This window comes from Struthio camelus, chromosome 4, assembly GCF_040807025.1.
Source record: "Struthio camelus isolate bStrCam1 chromosome 4, bStrCam1.hap1, whole genome shotgun sequence".
NCBI classification, from domain to species: Eukaryota; Metazoa; Chordata; class Aves; order Struthioniformes; family Struthionidae; genus Struthio; species Struthio camelus.
This window is the reverse complement of record NC_090945.1, coordinates 35,232,336-35,256,003: the sequence shown is the minus strand read 5'-3', so window position 1 is coordinate 35,256,003 and position 23,668 is coordinate 35,232,336. Positions and strand designations below refer to the sequence as shown.

General features: G+C 38.3%; 1 protein-coding gene across 5 annotated transcripts in view; it reads left to right on the top strand.

Moving 5' to 3' along the window:
- TTC29 (tetratricopeptide repeat domain 29) overlaps positions 1-23,668 on the top strand; it is a 219,937-nt gene extending 196,269 nt beyond the window's left edge. For all 5 annotated transcript variants that reach the window (XM_068942226.1, XM_068942225.1, XM_068942223.1 and 2 more), the window contains 2 exons: positions 19,282-19,355; positions 19,769-23,668. In XM_068942226.1, coding sequence (XP_068798327.1) covers positions 19,282-19,319 — 38 coding nt within the window. In that variant the 3' untranslated portion in view covers positions 19,320-19,355; positions 19,769-23,668. The remainder of the gene's footprint in view (positions 1-19,281; positions 19,356-19,768) is intronic.

The following is a 23,668-nucleotide window of genomic DNA, read 5'->3' as shown; positions in this document are numbered from 1 at the left end:
TGGCATGTTACACTAAAAATCCCAAAGATTATCATAACTTTTTATCATACGTTACTGCCACCCATAGGGCTAATGTTTGGTGACCATGCAAAACCAAAGCTCAACAGTATTTTGCTGTCTTTGATCAAAGCTAATGCCATTGTGCATGAGGAAAGAGCAAGATCAATATAGGTATTTGTCCCAGTGATAGCATCTCTGAAAGTCTGGTCTGTGGTACAGTAACAGTACTTCAAAGGACTAAAAATCCTGCCAGGTTGTACTGAATGATGTGCAGGTTTGGTAGTAATATTTAATCCCAAAGCATGCTCTTGGATCATCCATGCTTTTCACATTAATCAACTCACTGTAATGGTCTATTTACAAAGAACTAAGATTGCATATTGTATTGTATTACTAGCTCTGTGTCTGGCAGACTCACTGCTGGCCTCTGCTTCATGCTGGATGATGTATTTTGATTAACAAGTTTTCCATACGTTTATGCCTCTTTATAGTTTGTCACTTTTTTCCATGTAAATTATTTATTTTTAAATGTAAAATATTATAAACATTATTTATGAATATTGAAGAATTATGTAGCACTTCTGTCTGAATACAAGTTTCTATAAATTGAGTATGTTTGATACAAGAAAGAATAGTATAGAAAGAGGGTTTTTTTTTCCATTAATGCCATTTTATAGCATGCAAATCCTGAAGTTCCGGGAGTTTTGCGTGACCAGAGACCATATGAAACCTGAAGCCAAGTGCTGCCCGCTTATGCAACGAACGCTTAGGAATCTGTCTTCTCCCGCATGAACGGGGAGACATCTGCATAACGCAGCCGCTTCCAAGTCGTTGGGATAGTGTAGCGTTGTCAAGCCTCAGATGCATTGCAGACTACCATGCAGTCTCCTCAACCATGTTTTAATTAAAAAACACTTTTCTGTGGACCGTTTCTGTGGCCTTATAGACCAGTGCTTTCCTAGTAGATCAAAGTTCCTAACAGACAAGGACACCGGATATATAATGGGCAAAAAAAAAAAAAAAAAAAGGCGGCGAAGCCTGGAGATAGATGCACATTGTCAACTTTCCAGACATTGATGGAGATTCTATTAAAAGATTACTCAGTCCAGAGCTTTATTCATTTTCCTGCTGACTCCTTTTTGCCCATCACCAGTCTCCCTGGTCCTGCCACGATTGCTTTGGGTCACTTTGCTAGAAATGCAGGAGCCTGAGTTGGGGCAGCACATGTAGGGAGGCCCAGACAGCCCAGGGCTTTGCCAAATTTGAGGACAGCTGTTTTTCCCTCATTTTAAGAGGATTACTCAGCCTTTCCCCCAGCCTTTCACATTTTCATTGGAAAAGGGCAGTTAAGGGCCTAAGCAAAGATTTCGGAACGTATCATCAGCCAAAAATGCAACATATGCAAAAATAATAACAACAGCAATTAGTTTGCTAGGTGAAATTAATTCCACCTATAAACAAAAGTAGTTTCATCAGTTTATTAAAAATATGTTCTGTGCTGTATTTTAAACTACCTGAAAAAAATCTTGAAATTCTGGGCCTAGTATTGAAGGACACAACTGTTTAGGGGGGGAGAAAATGCAGACTTGCTGCTCAACACATGCCACAGTGCCCTTTGATATCTTTTTTGGGAGTTTGTAATAGTGCTGTGACTACTGCTGTTCACAAATATTTTATTTATAAAAACTGTCCTCCCACAGGGCTGCTGCAGATGATCCACAAGCTGAAGACTAGCCTGTAAACTCAGTCTAGGAAATGGGGCTTCTGCTTTTAAATATCAGTGCTTTGGCTGGAAATTGCAGCACATAACAATTTTAGTAAGTAGAGCAAGGGCTCTTCTTTAAAATAGCTGTCCCCTCTCTAGCTCTTGGGTAAAATATCTAGGTAATAGTTTAATGTCCAGTCCCTCTGTGACAATGCTGTTACGCTTTTTTGCAGATAATAGCTGTGGAAAAAGTCTGAATGTCTTTACGTTAGCACAGCAGGTAGAACTAGTATAATTTGGCCAGTAAAACTAAGTCACTGAATATTTTGAAAAGATCAGTGCTCACATACCATCATTTGTTAGTAGCTCTTGAGTGAAAGCCAAATAGGTGTTATTGCTAAGAAAATGTCAAGTTTAATAGGGTGGGTACGATGACCAAAATACAAAATTGAGAGAGCAGTCAAAACCCTGAGGTGTAGAGTTTAGCAGAGCTAAAGTCCAATTTCGCACAGTGAACAACTGGAAGAATTTTCAGGTAGGGTGGAGGTTTTGTTTGTTTGTTTGTTTTAGGTTAACTCATCTCTAACCTCCAAAAATGCTCGTGCTTTTCTAACAGCAACATAATATGCTGAAAAAATGACGGTAGAAGGCCAGATCAAAGGTCCATCTAGTCTGGTATCTGTCTGGCAGTGACTAATAAATAAGGAAAAGGTGTAGGAACAGGGCAAGTAGGAAGTAATGCTTCTGTCTGTTTTTCTCACCACATCTTCAGCTACCTGTAAGTTAAGGATTTTTTGAAGCAGAGGTCAAATATAAATTCCATTATGTTTACTAGACCTTCTTATATTTGTCCATGAACTTGCCCAGTGTATTTCAAACCATTGCATAACTTTGACACCTAAGATATCTCATTGTAATGAATGTATCATGTGATTGAAAAAAAAAAAATAGCTTCCTTGAAGCGGTCTTAAGCCCCTTGTTCTGCAGTTTCAGTTGGTGTTCCTCAGCCTTTGTTCCATGAGAAATAGTGAATAATCATTTTCTGCTCCCTTTCTTCATGCCACTCGTGAAAATCTGTATACTTCTTTATATCCCACCATCAGTCATCTTTCTAGCAAGCTGAAGCTTGCAATCTTTCTGTGCAAAACAGTTTCTACATGTACATTAGTTGGCATTTATCAACGTTGAATTTTATCTGATGCTTTATTGCCCAGTCATGAAATCCTTTTGAAGTTCTTTACATTTTAATTTTGACTGTCCTGTGTAATTTTGTATCAGCAGCAGATTCTGTCACTTAGCTGTTCACTCACATTTTTTTAATGTTTAGCAGTACAAATTTTGCCATAGATCCTTGTTGTACCTCACTATTGTACTTCTCTTCATAGTGAATATCAATGCAATTTATTCTTAGCTTTATTTCCTCCTTTAAGCAATTATTAATCCATAGAAAATATCTGAAGCATTCTGGGAATCTAATGAACCAGATAATATTCCTTCAGATCCCCACTGATTCCTCAAAAGAACAACAATAATCTCATGAGGCCTCTGATTTTTTTTCTTCCTATTACAATATTTTTATTCGCTATCATTTTTTATAATAGGTAGTTCTTTCTTATAGTTACAGCTGATTTATCTAGTATGGAAGTCACTTTTACTGGTGTCTTCTCCCATGGAACGTTTTTAATTAGCATCATGTTTAGCATTTCCTACTCTCTGGTATTAAGGCCAATTTAAGCAATACCTACGTTTGAATTCTTTAAGCCTCTTGAGCAAATAACCACTTCCTTGCAGCGATTCATTTCTCGATTTTGTTCTAAACCTCTTCTAGTGGTGTTTTGATTTGGTATTGTTCCTCTGATTCGTATCTAGTAAATAAAGATGCAGATGTAGATCGTTGTTGAAATCCCTCCTTAGTGAACAGTGTCGCACGAACTCTAGCCTCTTTCCTGTGGTCTTCTGTTCCTTGAGCACTCTTTGAACTTTCTTTTTTTTTTCCTGAAAACTTTAAAAGAAATACGCAATTACACCCATTCCTACTATTTTCTTGTAAGGATATAAATAGATATAGGAAAATAATGCAATCTGTGTTGAGACCTGGTGTCTAAATTATGCTCTCTGGTACCTTTGTGCAGTCCTCATAAAATGAAGCAATGGACCAAGGCATATTTTTGTGCCTACACCCTGAACCTTTCAGCTTTTATATTTTACGAAATTGTCTCCAAAATTTTGGCATTATAAAAGCAAACATTAGAACTCGGATTAAAAACTAGTAATCATTTGCCATATATTGGTGCAGAGACAATGTCAAGTTGACATTCTCAAATGGTAACAGTGAGCAGGTTTCTGTATCAGCGGCAACTGAGCAGGATACAGAATGATTGCGAGGCAGCTACGTTCAGCTGTGCTATCCAGGAGAATTTCCGACAGGGATATCAAACTACAGAGACCCTGATTCTGCTTTTAATTAAGAGTTATGTGTCCTTTCCTTCTTTTGCATAGTGGGACGCCCGGGGGGAAGCTTCCACAGTAATCAGTGGTAGCATGCTACCTTTATGGGTAACAAACTTCTAGTGGCTTACTGTTTCTTCACTATGCTGTCTTATTCATTACTTACTGAAAAAAAATTGCATTACCATTTCCGCTCTTTCTTCCTTTCATCCTCCTCTTCACATTTTTGTTATCTTTAGGGTTTTCTTCCATGTTTTCTTCTTTCTTCACAGGGACTTCACTTCTTTTCTCACGGCACCTGTTAAGTAATCAGAGACAACGTGATTCAACTTGATAGCAAAATGTCATTATTGGGATTTAGAGATAACATCCTAATCAAATTAGGAGAGGAAGAGGCCTGCTCCTCAAGAGACATTGCTTTAGGTTGTCTGCCGACTCAGGCAAATACCACTACATTCATTATTGATCAGTCACTAGAGGAAAAATTTGAACCTCTTTGAGGAAACAAATGGAGGGAACTGTTGAGTGAAGCTACCCGAGGATTCTCTGGGTATTTGACAGAGAAAGGGAGAGAGGGAGAAAGAAATTGGAGTGTACAAATACAACAAAGCAATAGAAACTATCAGCTTTCTAAGATGGGAAGATTTGTATCTTCTAAGAATTTCGCCTGGTCACTGAGAAAGTGGGAAAGATGTGAAAGAAATGAAAATTTTGATTTTGGCTGATCTTGTGTTTATAAAAATAGAGTCCGAAAAGGCTCCAAGTCCGCTGATTTGTTTTGAAGATTTCAGAAAATCTAGTGCAAGCATTGTGTTATATTATGTGAGCTTTTCAAAGTTACCTTTAAAGCTGGCATCTTAATTTTTTACCAAATTATGTTTTCTCACAAGTGTATGATGTATATTTGAATTAACATATATCATGATTTATTTAAAAACTTTTGAAGAGCATTACTAAAATTCCCCTTTCTTTTTCAGCAGCTTAGCTTTTAGTCTTTTACTTTACAGTGTTCTAAGTTTACCAGCTTTTTTTGGTCATTATGTTCTTTACATAGTCAAGATCTACATTTAAAAAAAAAACAATGCATGAAAGTAGAGAGGTAAAAATGTAGCCTTAGATTGATATTATATAACCTTTTTATATTGATTAAGACTTTGTCTGCTGATGTAAGACCTATTTGCTTTCAAGTTAGTGCTTGTTAAGTAGCATCGTAATGGAATATTGAAAACAAAATTTAAACATCCAGATGTACATATCCTTTTAAACTTGCTGGTGTAAGCTCTGTGCACAATGAAAGAGATACTTAGTGCATGTTCTGCATCCCACTGTAGTTCATAGAAACAACTCCGGGCGTGTGTGTGCCTGCCTACACACAGGCATACCCACACATAGATGAATAAACAGCAAATTAGAAGCAAGTTAGTTATCCTTTTAAATTGAAAGGTAATGTTGACACAAGAACAGATATTTATGAACTGGCCCATTAATAGGTTTAGGGCAGAAATTAGGAGGAGTGCAGTTTGGAAGCAACCCTGAAAATAAAACGTGAGAGATTTGTGTTAAGATAGAACTTGATACCTTAATGAGCAAGATTATTGCATGCAAACGCTACAGTTAGACTAAGATCCTAAAAATTCAGAGGATTTTCATTCACGCCCATTAACTGAAAAAAATGAGGTTCTCGGGCACTTCTTGATACCAGTCAAGGCATCACTGGACTGTCTCCAGTTTTGGGAAACAGTCTCTCAAAGTAGCTTCTTGTTCTCCCTAGTAGCTACCTTACATTCAGCATGCTGAGCTCTGCCGTCTTTACGGGGAGCTAATGTAGAACAGCATTTGGATGGTCTTAATCTGCACCAACTAGCAAAGCAGCAATTGTTCTAATGAAATGACACACCAGACCAGTCATACTTTATAACTTTACTTTTTATCTAAATTGTAGCTCTCCTTATTTTTTCTCCTTTACCCTCTATCTGTGGGTTATAACTCAAAAAAGAATTACTTTAAAAGTGCATCACTTTTTGCCGCGAGATCCCTAGGATTCTGCTTAAAAATCAAGCTCAGTGTAAGTAATACCAAAAACATGAATGTACAGTTATTTTAAGAAAAAGAGATTGGAGGATGAGAAAATAAGAATGTTTAGGTTCTTTAATTTTACCAGAATGAATTCTTAGCTATAAGAGTCAAATAATTTGGATTCAGCAGAGTAATCTTCTGCAGCTTTCAAGGAGTAGGATCGTATCCATTGGTCCACTCCCCCTCCCTCCCCACACACACACTTCAGCCAAGGCTAGTAAGGTCATCTTATAAGACAGCGGGTCTTTTACATGGCCTGGGCTTCTGACCTATAACAATGAAGAGTGGTCAGTGCTTTTGGAAACGTTTTTCGTGTTATTCCTGCTATGAAATAGGATGATGCTCTGGCTTTGAAGGAACTACAAGGGAAGTCCCTCTACTAAGTTATTTCTTTCTGGTCTGTTTTAAGACTATTGAGGATCTTGTTAGTGTTTTTCCTTCTACCCTCTTTTTTTAATGATAGCTCTAGAAGAAAAGTTCAAATGCAGTTTTAGCATAGCTGCAGAGAAATGGAATACAAATATACTCTTAATATTTTACGTTGCCTTAGTGGCTTGAGCGCGAGGTAAAAACCTTAACCTAAAGTTTTCCAGAGAATATCCTGCAGTACAGAAAATGCTTTATTGGAATTATCATGTTTCAGTTGTCCCAATGGAAAAATTCAGCTCAGATTACTGAAATTATAACTATTTACTGCCAATCCCTCAGTAGTTAATGAAGAAACTTATGAAGTTTTACAAAGTCAGGATTCAGTCCTCTCCTTAGCCACTAATTTAGCATTGATGCAGCTCATGCTAAGATGATTTGGGTGAATAGGTATTTCCTTAGCAAAGATGCTGTATATAAAATAATTAATTAACATTATTTTAATAATTTTAATTGTCCATACGCAGATGCTGACCTCCTCAAAACAAGTCTCCCTCATTTCATAATTCAAGCTTTGTACTAAAAGGGCATTTAAAATGGCAGAAGCTGTAGTTGTTGTTTATTTGTAAATCTTTGTGTGTGTGTGTGTGTGTATGGAATTAAACTTCAGAATAAGCTATAAGAAAATATCCTACTTTGTTACAGCATTACCTAAATTTCCAGGGAACTGAGTGGTTGTAAATGTAGCTCTCTGTGGCATGCAAACTTGCCTTTCCACATAGCTGGTAATTATGAAGCTCCTCTGCCATTACAAACAATGATGTGAATCTAATTATATCAAAAAGATGTATATTTCATAAGACACTTTAATTTTTGGATACCCTTTTAATTCAGGTGATTTGACGTAGCGATCTCAAAACCACCAATGTCCTGGAAGACTGCAGAATGCTTCCCCTTTTTGAGTTTCACTTAGATGTCTAGAGTGATGAGTAGTAAGACAGACTGTCCAAAATTCAGAAATGATGTCGCTTAATGTGCAGATATGTCTCCGCAGATGTAGTCATTCTGGTCTGAATCAGATAACATTATCAATAATACCATAAATAACTCATCAAAATGAGATACTCAATTGTGCTTCAAACTGACAGTCGAAGTCTCTTGGCCTATGCATGTCCATCGCACACTGCTGGCATTTGATGCTGTCTAATAACAGTCATTTCTCTTCGTGGCAGTGCACAGATCTTGCAAAGGACCAAAAGGAGAATTAATCCTTGTGGAGCTTTGCAAACGACAGGGCTGGTGCTGGGATTGCGTTAATCCGCAAGCACCCACTTTCAGGAAAGATTCAAGCTGTTTTAATCCCACTATTGACTTACACTTTATTGCAGACTTTATCCGTCCTATTGAGGTGAGGCAGCAATTTTTGAGAGTGGTCCAAAGGACCATCTTCTCTGTCTGCCCTCTGTGTGTTGATAGAAAGAAATCCGACCTCACTGCCTCTAAAGTCGCTTTGGTCCCGTGTCTTGGCCTGAATTTATATTGTACCAAATCTGTAACTGCAGCTTCTGATTAGAAATTCTTTGTAGTAAGTCTTTGATTACGCCAGCTTAAGCAGAGGACGTTTGACAGAGAATAGAGCTTGGCTAGAAATGATGTATGCAGGATGGAGATCTTTACTGTCAGTCAAAATCTGACTCCTTTCTTTGAAGAAGTAGTGCATATTTCCTGTGCCATAAGGAAGGGGTAAAACCATTCAGAATTAAATACCAATAATATTGGTATAATTGGTATAAATACCGATAAGGTGCACAGATCAATAGACTTGGATTATTGTTAGAAAACTAATCATTGTAAAAGTTACTTTAATTGCATATTAAACAATTACATTCATAAAGAATACTTCTTTTAAAACAAATATAGTTAAAGATCTCAAGAATCAGAAGTAAAACGCTCAAAACCTAATATTGACTTCATTTCCTGTTCTTTCACGTGCACAGAAATTTGCAGGTAAGTTCAAAATATTTTATTTCATTACTATTAAAATTGAAGTCAGTGACTAAAAAAGTGCATGTAGTGTAAAGTACCTTACAGCTTCCCCTAAAGGAAGAAATACTGCACTGGTGAAAGCAACCCATAGAGAATGTGAAATAACAGCCAAGTGCTGGCATTTTAGGAATGTCTGTTCATAGATGTGCAAGTTTTATTTCACATTGTCTTCACCCTTCTCAATAAGAATGACTGATAGCTTCACTTTGTGATTTCCCAGCTTTTAAGAGTCTATTTTTATTTATTTTTTATGACCAACCTTACACTTGTTAAATGTAATTTTTGCTTTATGTAACATAAAAAGAGCACATCTGCACTATGTTGTCCCATGAATTAACAAGAATGACTGGACATAAGACAAGAAATCCTTTAAAAACATATGTTCACATTAAATATCTGGGCTATCTCAGTAGAGGAGGTCTTATGGGGTCATTTTTGATGCAGTGCAAGTAAACCATTTCTGCTCTCCTGAAATAGTTTCCTTCAGGTTTATATTGAGCTTATATAAAGGCACATTACATAAATAAGGGCTTAGTTTATACGTTAGTCTTTTACGTCTTGAATTCTTACTAAATCCTTGTTTTTACCAACTTGATGGTTAAGAGATATTGATTTCTGCAACACGTTTGTGGTGTTTATTTTGATATGTCTGGGATTAAAAACAAAATTAACACGCATAATCAATTTTCTTAGAATTAAAAAGGGTGCTTCAGTTCCTTTGGTTACATTCTTCTGGAGAAAAAGGAGAGTTAAAAAGATGTGATAATAAAGGGATCGATTTATTCAATCACTGGGTATAAAAACATTAGCCCTGGGAAAGAGCATTCCTCTAAGAGCTTTAGCTGCCCAGTCTCACTTGTGTGGCACAAAATAATTTGCATTTTTAGAGAAATTTCATGTCTTCTGTGAGCTCTAGTGAAACATGAACAAATTGCTTTCTTTTCCTCTTTTTTTGACTTTATAAAGCTGAATCCATTGGGGCCAAGTCAAACCGTAATGAAAGAAAGGCAGCAACTGAGATGATGGAAACCCTGGATTAGGTTTCTTAGGAGTCCAAGCTCAGCTGTCATGGCCTACGTGTCAAGTTAGTGGTCTTTGGGGAAGCCAAACAGTACATGTGAATATTTTTTTTTAGCTGCTGCATTACAACAGGTCTCCAAAGCAGGCAGGAATTAAACAGAGAAGCAAAGATTAAGAACTAAATAGAGCCACAGCAAGCCCTTCACTAGAGATCTGCAGTCACCTTTCCAAGACCTTCCAAACCTTTCCTTCCAAACCTTTCCAAGACTGCTAACTCAGAGCCATCTGCCTACCAGGCTTGCATGTGACTCACCTTGCTCTCTTTGTGCAGACTGAGTTTATGTGATTACTGAAGAGGCACGTAAAGGGGACTGTTCTTCATATTACGGAGTGCTCTGGCCTGGCTCTGCACTAGCACAGAGTTCTCTGCTTACCCATAAAGAGGGAAGAAGACAAGTAGTGGCATTTTAAGTTGTCCCACCCATGTGCTTAATATGTCATCTGGAAGAACAAGACCCTAAACTGGAAAACTAAGAGGGAGAAACCCAAAAGTCAGAATTGTTCTGACCAGCAACACTACTTTTCTGAATACCTGGTGAAGAGAACTAGGCTTGATCTCACTCTGTTGGGAAAATCAGCCAAGAAAGCTGATACAAGGAAGGTTCTCCAAAGTTCCCGTGGGAGAGGTCTGTCACATAGTATTATATCAATGTCACCACCCATGCATGCAAGGACCCCACATAAACCTGGACCTTAATTTCTAGCAGCTGTCATTATTTCTTACTTATTTGGTATTTGTATTACCGTGGCACCGTAGGACCTGGCTGATGCCTGGAGTTCCTTTGGACTGGGTACTATGGATACTCATAGTCCCATGAAACAAACAACAGTAAGAAACAAGGACATAAAGCTTAGCAGCAGAATAAGCAGTGCCTCAATAACAATTGCTTGAGTACTATCAAAAAAGAGTTTGATTTGGCCTTTAGCAAAAGAGATGTTTATAGGCATCGTGGGACGAAGCCTACAGGGTGCTGCTTCAAAAAATTAGCAAGTAGGCAGTAAAGCCTTTGAACTGGATTAGAGAGGCAGCAGACAATCCTTCCCTCCTCTTCGGCTGTCCAGCAAAGCCATTCTGTTTTGGCAGCTTCCACAATTAGTGCTGCTGCAACACCCTTTCTGAGGGCATCTTTGCTAGAATTGAACTTTCTTGGAAAAATGATTCAAGTATATGTTTATTTACACCCTTAACTTCATAAGCCTGTTCCAGAATACTGCACACTTGCTGAGCTCCCCATACCCATGGGGGGTCTCTGGTGCTGTGAAGGTAACCAGACATTCTTTTAGAGAGAAGTCACTGTGCGTCAGTCTTAGAGGAGGACTTTAGCTGCTACAGAGGATGGTATTTTCCCCAGAAAGCCTCCGTCACAAGAAAATTGATACTCCTTCCATAAGGGACTCTGCCTTTGCTTTGAAAAGAACATTATCTTCCAGATGCTTCCCTCACATCTCCTTAGCCTGAGCGGATGCACTCATGCCTAAGATGCGTTAGAAGACATAAAGCTGAAGTCTGATAAGGGAAGAAAAAAATCTCACTGGCATCCTTGTTTTTGTAGCCGATGCATTGCTGGATTTTCCCTGCTTCACTGCCTTCATATACCTTTGGCTAAGCTCTTGGAAGGCAGTTTCTTAGGCAAAAAAATGGTTTATAGAGGCCTCAGATGATCCTCAGATGACAAACAGTTTGTGACCCACCAGGCAGAGTAGTCACTGGAGATGCTGAAATAAAGAAGTCCTAATCGTGAAAAAAGTACTCTTACGTATAATTACAGAAGAGTACGTAGGCCACTAGAGGCCAGAAAACAGCAAAGCCCAAATACTGGAACATAAAGAATAAGATCTGCGGAACAAGAAATTCTCAGTTAGATTTCATACAGCAGTCATCAAAACTCAGAGATGAAAGCAAAGACAACTGGAATCACAGATATTTCTAATCAGAGCAGTCTGTTACTATATTTGAACCTCAGTTTGCTAATGGCATATAATTAAGCAAGAGAAAGTGTTTAAGTAATCTGAGCTTTCCAGCTTTCCCTTCTTTTGGGACACCTTAAAGGGACCTGAATTTCAGAGAAGGGGTGCTAAGCACTCTTTGACAGCCAGATCCTTTGAAGATGCGTCAAGCTGCTTATTCAGTAACAACTATCACACGCTACAGTGGTTTAAATACTGAGCTTCTCTGTTTACTTACATATCTTGCTCAATGGGTCGAAGATGGTGTGTATATAATACATAGTTATGAACTGTCCTTCTGTCTGTCTTTTTAATTGTTAGGAGGTTGTTAAAAAGGCCCAGACTTAAAGCAATATCTTCATATGAGTTAAGGGTAAGGCACAAAAGGTTTTATGTGTAGCCATACACGTAAGTTCATGGTAAATGCATAAAGTAGGTTGACAAGCAAGACTATTTAGAAATGTTACAGAACAAGAGCTGTAGTGATGTGGAGCGTATTGACTTGGCCATGAACTGGTGTTAGAATCAGTGCTGTGTCTGAAATGCGTGATTTCACATTTATTGTATTTCACTTATTTCCTGAGCATCTGATACATGAATGCCACAATGGCAATTCTGTACGCAAACTAAGCATAAATATGCTTCCTCTGCTATGATAATTATACTGTCTAAAACATCTGTCCACTTACTGCTTCTTTGCCCTTTGCAAAAAGATCAGATTTATTCATACCTCTAGAGATACATGTTAAAAATGTCTGTGCACATCATTAATATATACATTTTTATAAAAGCGTATAGGAATGTCTTTAAAAATTCTGCCAAAAGTTCTCCAGGAATATAAAATACCACTTCTGTGAGCCAGATCAGGATTTATTTGCATAAGAATTTCTAGGTAACTTTTAGGCTTGGTCTGTACTGGTGGCTAACTGTCCTCAGCAGAAACAGAAGTAGTAAATGTGTTTTTATGTCGCTTGTATGTTCTCTTCTCAGCAAATCTCTGGGGTTGCCAAGGGTCAGTTTGGCTTCTACCACTGCAGCCCCCCGTTTGCTCAAAAGTATTCTTGTAGGAAGTTCCCACAGGTTTATTCTGTCTTGAGGAGAGTGCAAGTAGGTTCCAGTTATGATCTTTATTCTATATTTGAGTGAGAGTGAAATAAACCCTTCTCTGGGCCTTCTGGGAATTCTCTTTCACACTGCGGGAACCTTGATTAACTAGTTGGGTAGGCTTTCAGCCTGCTTCATGTTGCTGGAAAACTTCGCCTCAGACTGAGAAAGTTTCAAACAAATGAATCTGACACATTCTTTCCTTAAATTCTCCCAAATTTCAGTTGCAGTATAACCAGAGATGAAATGCTGTGTTCAAACTTTAGAATAATAGTTTGGATTTCCTGTAAAATTTGATGACAGTAAGCATAAAACTATAAAGGGGCTGCAGTTTTATTTAGGTTTCTTCCATGTTTGACATGATCTTCTTGATGGCTGTGTTTTCCAAAGCTGTTTTTTCTGTCTCACCAAAATCTGTGTAGTTTTTTTGTGACTTATCTCTAACTTCCAGCTACACAGAATACACAGTGTCCTATTTTGGTCTTGAGAAATTTCTTTTTTCTGTCTAGAGTCAACAATCTGACCTGACAAAGCTGTTGTTTAAAGCTGATATTCAGCAAATGGTTTGTGCAAAAATGTTGCCATACTATATTGTCATAGACCAGCGTATAATTTTCACAGTGAACAAGGCTGAAGAATGTAAGATCAAGAGAGATGGCCATTGTTGTCAGGTGTCTGACCCATGCTCAAACCATGGGAGAGAGGAAGATTAATTCATCTGAGGACCATGAATATGAATAAGTAAACAAAGGACCTTATTAGGCAGGGAAAAATTTGTTTTCCTGTTAGGCTTTCTCATCCAAAGCAGAAAAGACCTGCCCTTTCCTTACAGTCCCATAGCCTGAGTGGACTCTTTAAAAGCATATAAAATAAATTCTGCTTCTCATTCATAAACTTACCTTATAAAGTCTCTATTCAGAGAAACCTACCTGTTCAGTATGCCTGCTGTACTTCATTTAAGGCTCCCATTTGTACTCATAAAGACTCATTCATTGCCCTGTATAATACATATGGTAAACCGAAGAGAGAACCAACTCTAGCATTTTTACAGTCTAAATTAAACAACTTTGTCTAATAAAAGAAGCACTGTCTCATTTCTAACTAGGCCATAAGCCCTAAGGGTCTGTTATGGGTGGATTTATTTATTTATTTTTGCCATATTGTCCTACAAGAATCTGAAAGCTAAGTGAACCGAGCTGACTAAATTGTTTCTCTTTTTCTGCCTGTTCAGAAAGACTAAAGCAAGCGTAGGCGCAACTGTATTCTGAAATGCAAGTGGATAATCTCCTGGCCTTTTCTCAGTCCCACCTTCTAACCTTTCTAATGTCGAGAGTTCATCTCTATTATATGCGGCTCTTACAAATGCCTATGATTAATAACTACCGTGATTCATTAGCCTGTGTTGTTTGTATTGTTTCCCCAGTGGGAGCATTTGCTATCTAGGGATAGTCCATGATTACTCTGCCTTGTGGAGTGTAAGATGCTTTCAATCTAATGTTCTGTCCATGTTTTAGCATAAAATAATATTAAGGCTTCCACATAATGGAACTGTCTGAAGATCCATTTTATTAAGCAGTGAAAGAAGATGTGTATGTGTGTGTGTTTGTATCTGCAAGAGAAACCTAATCAGCAAATCTTTTTCACCAGAAATGTAATTTCAGTTAACGTGTAGCTTAAAGCCAGCTGTTTTGAAGTATGGTCCTTTGGATACGAGGTTGAAAAAAATACACTCTAGCAAATGTCTTACGTGGTGCAATTACCTTATTTAAATTACAAAAGGTCTATTCAAATTAGGAAAAATAGGAAACAGAAGTAGGTTTATTGTATTTATCCCATTTTGCAGGAATTATTTTAAATGCAGTCTAACTTCAGGTACAAAGCTGCAGTGCTCTTAAAAAGATTACTGTTTTGACTTACTTCACATACCTTAACAGAGCATGTAGCCTTTTTACATCATATGATCAACTTTTTGACAGTGCGGGGCCAGCATAGCTAATGGAATAATAGCCTGCAGGGTCCAGCTAAATGATATACGAATATAATCAACCTTTGTGATGACTATTCAAAAGTAATCCCTTTAGCTTTCAACTGCAACATATATTTCAACCAGGCAAAGCCATATGAAGAAAATCTCTGCAGACTGCACTGATACAATATGGCCTTCATATCCCCACAGTGTGTTTGCTGCTCACAGTGAGTTTTAAATTTAAGGTAATGGCTACTGTATATTCATGTGAGCATAGAACAATACCTTTGATTTGTTGGAGAAATGTTACATTAACTAACAAGGGCCCTATTCAGTAAACTTTGACACAACCCTTATATATGGTTTACTGCTTATTCTAAATGGAACATGCCTGATAAAAATGCTTTGCATGCCCAAATTGTACAAATTCATTAATCTTTATATTCATAAAACTTCCAAGTACAACTGCCTCCGTTCCTAGTGAACCACTCAGGGTACGTGGCAAAACACGTAGGCCCAATCTGCTTTTAAGAAAGCATTACATCAATTCCCATTTATCAAGACACAAAAAATAGGAAAATCTTCTATGAGTATGGGACGAATATATGTTGTTGGCAGTGATTTTATTTGCTGCTGTATCTTTGTTTCTGCCCCACTGCATCATTCTACAGATTATATAACTGAAAACAGCTGCATGACCTTTCAAAATGCAAGTAATTTTTAGAGGAGAATAATGGGTTATATCTCATCGGTTGCGTTAAGCCAACATGATGATCTAGCTTACCCTGTCAAACCAGGGATAGGGTATAAAGAGCACGGTGAGATAAGTCTTTCTTTCTATCTCTCGTTCTGTGACAAAAATGCAGTACTAGTTAATAGTGAGTATGAGTATGTGGAATTCATTGCATCAGTGAAGACAGATGTAACGAAAGTGCTATATATTGCCTTACATTACTAGTTTGTGTGTACAACATAGTAAGAATTCGCTCATGCGTTTCCAGCTGCAAACACGTTGTTTGCATATGTGTAGCTAAGTATATGTAAAAGTACAGCAGTACTGTTGCTGATTTTTGTTTGAGGCATGATGTTATAGTATTTTGTGCACCTTAAGTACGTTAGTCACAAAATCTACCAAAATGCAACCATCTTCTCACCTTAGCGCTGTCCCAGGTCAGGCAAGTTTGGGATTTGCTGTGTTTGTACTTTTATGTTTATGCTTCTTTTGTGCTTGGTCACCCATGAGCTGACTTGCCGTTAATGTTGTGAAATACTGACATGGGAATAAGTGCGTCTGCAAAATAAAACTGAAAACATAGAACATGAACAGACATGGAGCGTCAAACCAAAAATCCACCTGGCCTTTTTCTGGCTGTGGTACATAGTGGAGAGGTGGGAGAGAGTACAGACTTTTCTCCTATTCATTTCTTGCGTCACTTCTTGAACCCACAGAAACTTAGGGTATCCTCAAAATCCTGCAGCAGGGAGTTCCACAAGGTAATTTAGCAACGCACGAAGAACCCCATCTTGTGTCTTTTTCTGAGCCCACCACCTGCTATTTTCATTAGGTACCCCTTAATTCTTTTATTGGAAGAGACAGTGAAAAATGGTTTCTGAGCCACCTTCTGCATGCTACGCACATCCTTCCTTTTCTTGTCGTCCCTTTGAAATGCTGCCTTCCTTTTTTCTTTTTTTTTTAAAAGAACTTTCACATCCCTGAAACAATAGTCCTGCTACAATTCTTCATCAGTTGGTAGGCTTCTGTCAGTGCTATTTTGGTTTAATAGGCGCCAACAGTCCCTGAGCAATGCAAAAGGGATTTGAATACTTTCCCATCCCATGGGCATGCAATCAAAGGAACAGAGGTGTTGCCTGTTTCGTTTTCTTTATAATCTTTTGAGAGAGCGAGCAGTGCCTAGAATTTGTGTTCTCATTGAAGTCGGTGATCGTTTTAGCTTCAGACTTTATAGGTGTGGCTTTCACTCTTTGCACTAATTATGTTGTACGTTTGAAAGACCACACAGCTCAGCTTCCTCCTGGGATGATAATGAAATAGTGAGATTTTTTTTAAGTGTTCAGCACTCAACGATCTCTGCATAGACACGTGTACGATTTTCATTGTATTTTATCAAGAGTAGTATTATGTCAGGAACATCCAATTATGATTAATTACAGTTACATACATACATGTACATACTATTAATACACATTGGTGCTTATCTCTGCATTTTACACAGCAGCATAGGTTAGAAGGAAAATGCTTGATGGTGTGATATGATGTGGTATATATGTATTATCGTTATGAATATGAGATGCTTTTATTGTTCCCAAATAGCGCAGCCCAAACAAATGCCAAGACAACATTTATAGCTCACTATTCCATCGGTTACCCTTGATAATGCCTCGTATTTGCTGGGAGGGGGGAACTGTTAATCAGCCAGTAATAGCTTAGTGTCCAAGTGTGCAGGCAAAAGGCCAAAAGGTGCATGAGAAAAGCAATTTATGCTGTAATTCCCCATTTGTCATATGCACATCTCCACTCTTTTTTGTACATGTCAATATATGTAAGCTGTCAGAGATACATAGCTGTCAGAGACATGCTTTTACATGTTTTTCCTTACAAATGCATATGGAGCTATACATATATGTGGTCATGTTTTGGGCTTAGTCACCCACCTGTCTTGCTCCCCCCTTTTTCAATATCCAAATTCCTTTGGAAACAGCAGTAATGTGACACGGGCAGATGGGAGAGTATAATGTGCTTCAGACGCTTTGTGAGCACTTCCAAGCTGCATGAGGCTCTCAGCTCCTTCCCAACGTTTGAGTTCCTAAGCCGATCGGAGACGTTCTGTATTGTGTCACCATGAGCAGACTTCCTTTTGTTGAATTAGATTTTATTAGATTTTTCTAGATGTGGTCTGGTGATAGAGAAATTTCCATTGAGGAATTTCCACTTTAGGCCTAGTTTCAGAAAGTGTTACTTGGTATAATTTCATTGTTAAACGTAGAGTAAGTCTCTAACGTACACATTGACCTGATGCAAGCTGAGGCTTCATCTGGTAACTTATGCTAATTCTCAGGTACTCTTTATATGTTTAGTTATTCCCTTCTTATTTGCATACAGATGTGGGTGAAGTACTAATTAGAAAACATGCTGAGTAAAAGCCTGTGATATGGTGAAGCTTTCATTATATTGAGTCGTAAGTGCTGTTCTTACGTAGTTTGAATCTGTTCCAAACTTGCGCCAACAGAGACATTGCTATGAACGTTATTGTCCATCTCCCCCGGAACTGCATTAATGTGATTTTTTTTTTTTTGGTCATGAATGAAATTAGGACTGCCGTATAAACAGCGCTGGTGATGTCATGCCTGAGAGACAGTCCAGGTTTGGGCATCACACTGCAGAGAGTGACAGATTAGGGAGGATCTAGCCAAAGACGATAAGGAGGTCAGAAAAGGTGATCTCCTTCCGTAGATTGAAGGAGCTGTGTTTGCTTGGCCTCAAAAAGAGAAGATTAGGGGAAGGAAAATAGTATTGCAGGATATAAAGAATTGTTGTAAAAGAGGACAGCGTTGCTTTATTCTTCATGTCTAGCAAAGGTAGGACAAGAAGAAGTCAGCTTTTTTGCCATGAATGTTTACCTTAAGTATTTAGGGAAGAAACTGAGCTATAGGGTTGTGAAGCACTGGAACAGAGAGATTAGGGAAGCTGTGAAATGTCCTTCATTAAAAGCCTTTGAGAACAGAATTGACAAATGAGTGTCAGCAATGGACTAGATACACATGCGATCTCTTCATTTAAGGAGGTGAACCAGATCAGTAGTTCCCAAAATAGGAAACAATCCCCCAGGGATAGTGTGGTTGTAACTAGGCAGAGGGAGGTATGTTGCTGGCAAGTCACCAGGACCAGGGGAAGTGCAGCAGGAGGTGGGTGTTAGCAGCAGCAATGGAGTGCAGAAAGGGCACAACTGAGCATCACAGACCGCAGGGGCAAAGGAGTCAATGTGGCTGGCAAAAGCTGTGGAGAAAAGCCACTGCCTCCCAGCCATCTGCTATGGCGGTCATCTCCCAGATCGGAGGAGCCTGCTGAGAGGGGGCAGCTTTACTTGCTGAACCCCCTCACCCTGCTTGTGCTTTCTGCACTGCTCACTCCTTCCCCTGGATAGAGTCTTCTCACTGCCTTGGCATCTTCCAGTGCGCTCTTTGCCATCGTATCTTCCCAAACGCTTTCCTTCTGGGTTCCCCATATACTCATACCCGGACACATTCTGCAAAACAGGCCCCTAGTTGAGAACTGCTGAGTAGGAGTGCAAGAAAAAAAAAGGAGGGGGTGAGAATCACTTATCTTGCCAATCTCTTGAAGCCTCCATCAATTTTGTCTTTCTAAGTTCTGTCACGTGGCTCATCCCTGTATTGTCTAAGGTTTCCTTCTCTTGCGACTTTCTACTGTATTACATGTTTTTCAAATAAACCTTCTGGGCTTCTTTTTACTATTAATAGGAATGCTGTAAATCTAACACACTAACACACTTTCTTTTTATAACAGAACTTAATAAAGAAACAAGTGCCTCAAACCCCCTGTGAACCACTTTGAAAGACACCAGTTCGGGATCCTTCCAGGTACAGCATTTGCTCTTCATCCATATGCTTTTTACCAGTACGCTGATTTTTTTGCAAAATATCATTGGTATCAACATTTAAGCTGATTATGACAGGACACATCATCTTTGCACATCTTTGCATCAAATTACACATCATCTTTGTTTTCTTTTGTCCAAATAACAATATTTTTCCTGCTTGTGAAATGAACAAATTCACATTTCCTTCCCATTTTTTAAGATTTTTTCCTGATTTTAGAATTTAATTGCCTTTGAAAATCATGTAATTGCTTTTAATTGATGGAAATAAGCCTTTGAGACAGAAGCAAATCTATTAACCAGGTGCTAAACCCAAATTTAAAATATATAGATATCAACATGTGTATATATATATTACAGCATTTACTATTTGTTATTTCCTGTTTTTATTTGTAGAGCATACCTGCTTACTTAAAGAAAAAAGCTGATAACTGTAAAGAATGAGTTCAGGAAGATCCTTAAAGTCATGCAAAAAAGTAAGAAATTCATGAATTTCGGTAGGAATTGTCATTGTCATTTAAATAGGAGCGCATTGTTGCAGTATAAATATCTGACAGCCCTGTGTTCTTGTGTGACTGCTGTGTGGCTCAACGTGTCACATGTATTTTATCAAAAATAGCTGGTCATTGAAATAAACAGAAAAAGAGAAGAGTAATACAGAAGAAAAAGTTTCCTGTTTTTGCTACTATTACTTATTGTCTTCCAATGTGTCAAAACCCTTCTGTTAAGATACTAAGCATGCTTTATGCCCACTGAAGTGAATGGGAATCCAAGATTCTTGATACTTGGTAAGATCTGGTTCTAAAAGTATCTGCAGAATATTCTGTAAATCTCAGATTATTGTCCCGTTGAGAAAACTCCAAGCTTAATGCCTTGTACATGGGGCTTTCAGTGATTTTACCATGGGTGCAGCTGGAACTCAACGATAACATGAACAGAACAGATCCAGCCCAGGTGCACACTGAAGTACGGTTTTGATCTAATTTATAACACAAGCTGGACCTGAAACACAAATCAGTTTGTTTAAGCTCTAGTCGAGCACATTGATGAAACTGTGGAAGACCTGTCTAGTCAAAGCGTTCAAAGTGCCATTGACTGTCTCACGTGAAACGACAATCTATAGACACAACTGAAATGAGCATGTTTCACAATGAAGGTGCATGCGACAGAGTACCTGTATGTCACATTTTCAAAACCGTATCCAAAATTGTCCCCATGAAGCCTGTGTTCGTTCACACAATCAGGTAAAGCAAAAATCTACTTAGACTGCTTCTGACAAATAATCTGAAGCCCGGATTCCTGTTTTGGAGTCTGTATGGAGAAGTCTCTCCTATTTTCAGCTGATGAAATTCTCAACGGTGGGTTGCCCTCATGACCCGCAGCAGTCTGACTCCTGCAGTCTTCACCACAGAGGACTTTTTCCAGCAACTGTCACCCTTGGCCTGGAGAACAGCTAAAGGACAGGAGATGGCAGTTGGCACTTTGCAAAATACATGTCAAAGCAGGATTCAGGACCTGATTTGAATTTAATTTAGGAAAATTGATGCTGGCTTTCATATTTTGCATGTTCTTCCAAATTACAAAAACAAAGGTTTATGAATGCAAATAACTGACCTCTCCTCTCTAGAAAGGAACGTTTCCAGATTCAGAGTTTGAAACAGGCTCCATTAGGCCTGTAATCAGTTTTTATGACAGTCTTCGAGCAGGAAATAGCTTTTGCCGTAGTAGTAACTCAATCCACTGGTTTTCTTCACTGGTTGACATGTGACAGTAGGATTTCTGCCTATTAAAACATGGTAAAAAGACAGCATTAACAAGTTCTCATTCGACTCCAATCTCGATGTTCATTTAGAATGTTTGCAAAAGGCTGAAAAGTTGTCTAGGAATGTTCCTAGCTACACCTATTCACACACGTAAGCATACAAATCTCCTTACTGAATGTTATGCTGAGGTAAAAAATTCAAGAAGACAAAGAAGGGAAACAGGACCGTAAAGTAAATATAAACATTAACACTATCCAGTTGTCCCCTTATATTTGTGTTATCGATATGAAATACCAGAAGTATGGTAAAAGCAATACAGTGACTTCACCAATAACATGTGAAAATCACGTTAATCTGAAAACTCTCCTAATCTTGATAAGCATAGGAAGACTGCTGGAAGAGGTTGCTACTTGTAGGTATTTGTAATTCCTCTCTTGCCAGAAAATTAGCAAAAGAAATGGAGCATTTGAATTTATCCCTTTCAGTTAAAAAAAAGCAAAAAACGATAAGCCCAATTCACATTCTAGAAAAGCAGATTATCTTTTTTTTTAAGGGCGAGTTCCTAAATTCTTAACAGTTTTGAACCTCATTTACCTTTCTGCAGCAACTGAACATACTATGTATTTGTGTCCCAGAAGTTACTATGCACTTACATTAAATAGCATCCATGATGACTATTTTTTGCCAGTCTACACTACTTACTAAGTGTTAACTTTCGTATGTTTACGAAAAAATGATCACAAATACATCCTCTAGAAGATTAGCTCTCCCATACATTTTGATAGTAATTTTTTTAGTCATAAGGCTTTTAATAAGGGGACTTTTATTATCCTGCAGTGATGTAGGTTGAAGTCTTGATCTTCACGGTCAGGAAGTTCCAGTAGACAGTGCTGTTTACTGAGTACCTCCCGCCCATCCCTGTAACTATTTGGCTGCCAAAGCACTACCTGCTGGGCAGAAAGCAGCCACGGGTCTGCTCCTTGCAGAGTTTTTAGCAGGAAAATGAAAGCTCTGCTTTCCAGTTTAAACTAATGGGGCAAGGTGGTTAGGCAGAATCTAGTTCCATACATTATAATTTGAACAGGATCCTGGACTCCTTCCCTACTCTTGGACACAGGCAGAGCTCCAGCGATAACAGAGAGGCCTCGGAGTAACGTCTCACACGATATAGCTGAGAGCGCAAAGCTCACTGTTACTTGGCCGCCATACTGACTCAGTATTTCTTTAGAAGAAAAATCACCACTTACTGAATTACCAGCACTTCTTCCAGCATCAGTTTTTCTTTGGTGATCTCTTGCCAGACATAGTCCTGCTCATAAGAACTGCTGAGATCAGGGCTCAAGTTAGTATAATGGAACTTCTTTCCTTTGTCTCTTTATGTGGTGGATTCTATAATGTCTTTAAGGAGCTCTTCATATGGAACAGAATCATTCTTCACCCCGCCTGGCTCATTATCACTGTAATTCTTTCTCCAAGTTTTTCCAGAAAGCCTCTAATCCCTTGTCCCTTAGGACATTGCAAACAGAAAAGAATACTCACAACAGAGTATGAATCGCAGTTCCAGGTTTTTCTGTGCTCTGAGAAATTGTAGAAATACTTGACGTTAATGAAATGTTGAAAGCAGGTAAATCAGTTTAACCCGTGAAGCCAGTTGTCTGTGGCACAACATCATAGACTTGTCAAACATAGTACAGCAAATCAGCTTCTGAATAGTTCTGAAATGGTAATGTTGCTGTCTTTAGAATACGTTATGGGAGACTTGGCAATTAAAACTGCTTCTTGGCTAAGATTTTAGTGAGCTTTGTTGTGGATGTATCAGATGGTATATTTATTGGCTAACAATTCATAGCAGAGGGGAAAGTTGCGCCTCAGAAATGAATCTGCTTATAATTATGAAAAGCATCTTTTCTGAACATTAGTGAGGTGTGTCTTGTTAATTATGATGATATATAGAAGGTATTTCACCATCTACCTGTGAAGCCATTTGGAAAATTAACGTTTGTGTCATAGAAAGGTCATCACCATTCTGGAAGTAATAGATTCCTCTCTAAATAGTCCATCCAAATGCAGACTAAGAAATAAACTACATATACATAACTGCATACCTAGAAATAGATGGAATAAATAAGATTGATGATAGATATTACGAAAGCCATGTTTTAGTTTCCTGTTAGGAAAAAGTAGAAAGTAACTGGAAGAAACAATAATACACATGTAAAAATGCAAGAAATAGGTTAAAGTCGTAAGTAGTTACGTGAGAGTCAGCTGTTACACAAGGTCAGAACTCATCAGCCTTCATAAGTGATATATATCAAGGACTTTGTCCTGAGTTCAGTCAGGTATTTGGGAATACAACTCCTACAAACAAGGGAATGAGGACCACAGGTTTTTTTTCAAATCTGTCCTGTTTGATAGCATAGTGTATCTCTATATAGCATTCTGTGTATCTCTATATTTTCCACATTTTTGCCTCCAAATAGATAGAATGTATGTGCTGTCCTTGAAGAGTAGCAAATAAATGTGTTAATGAATA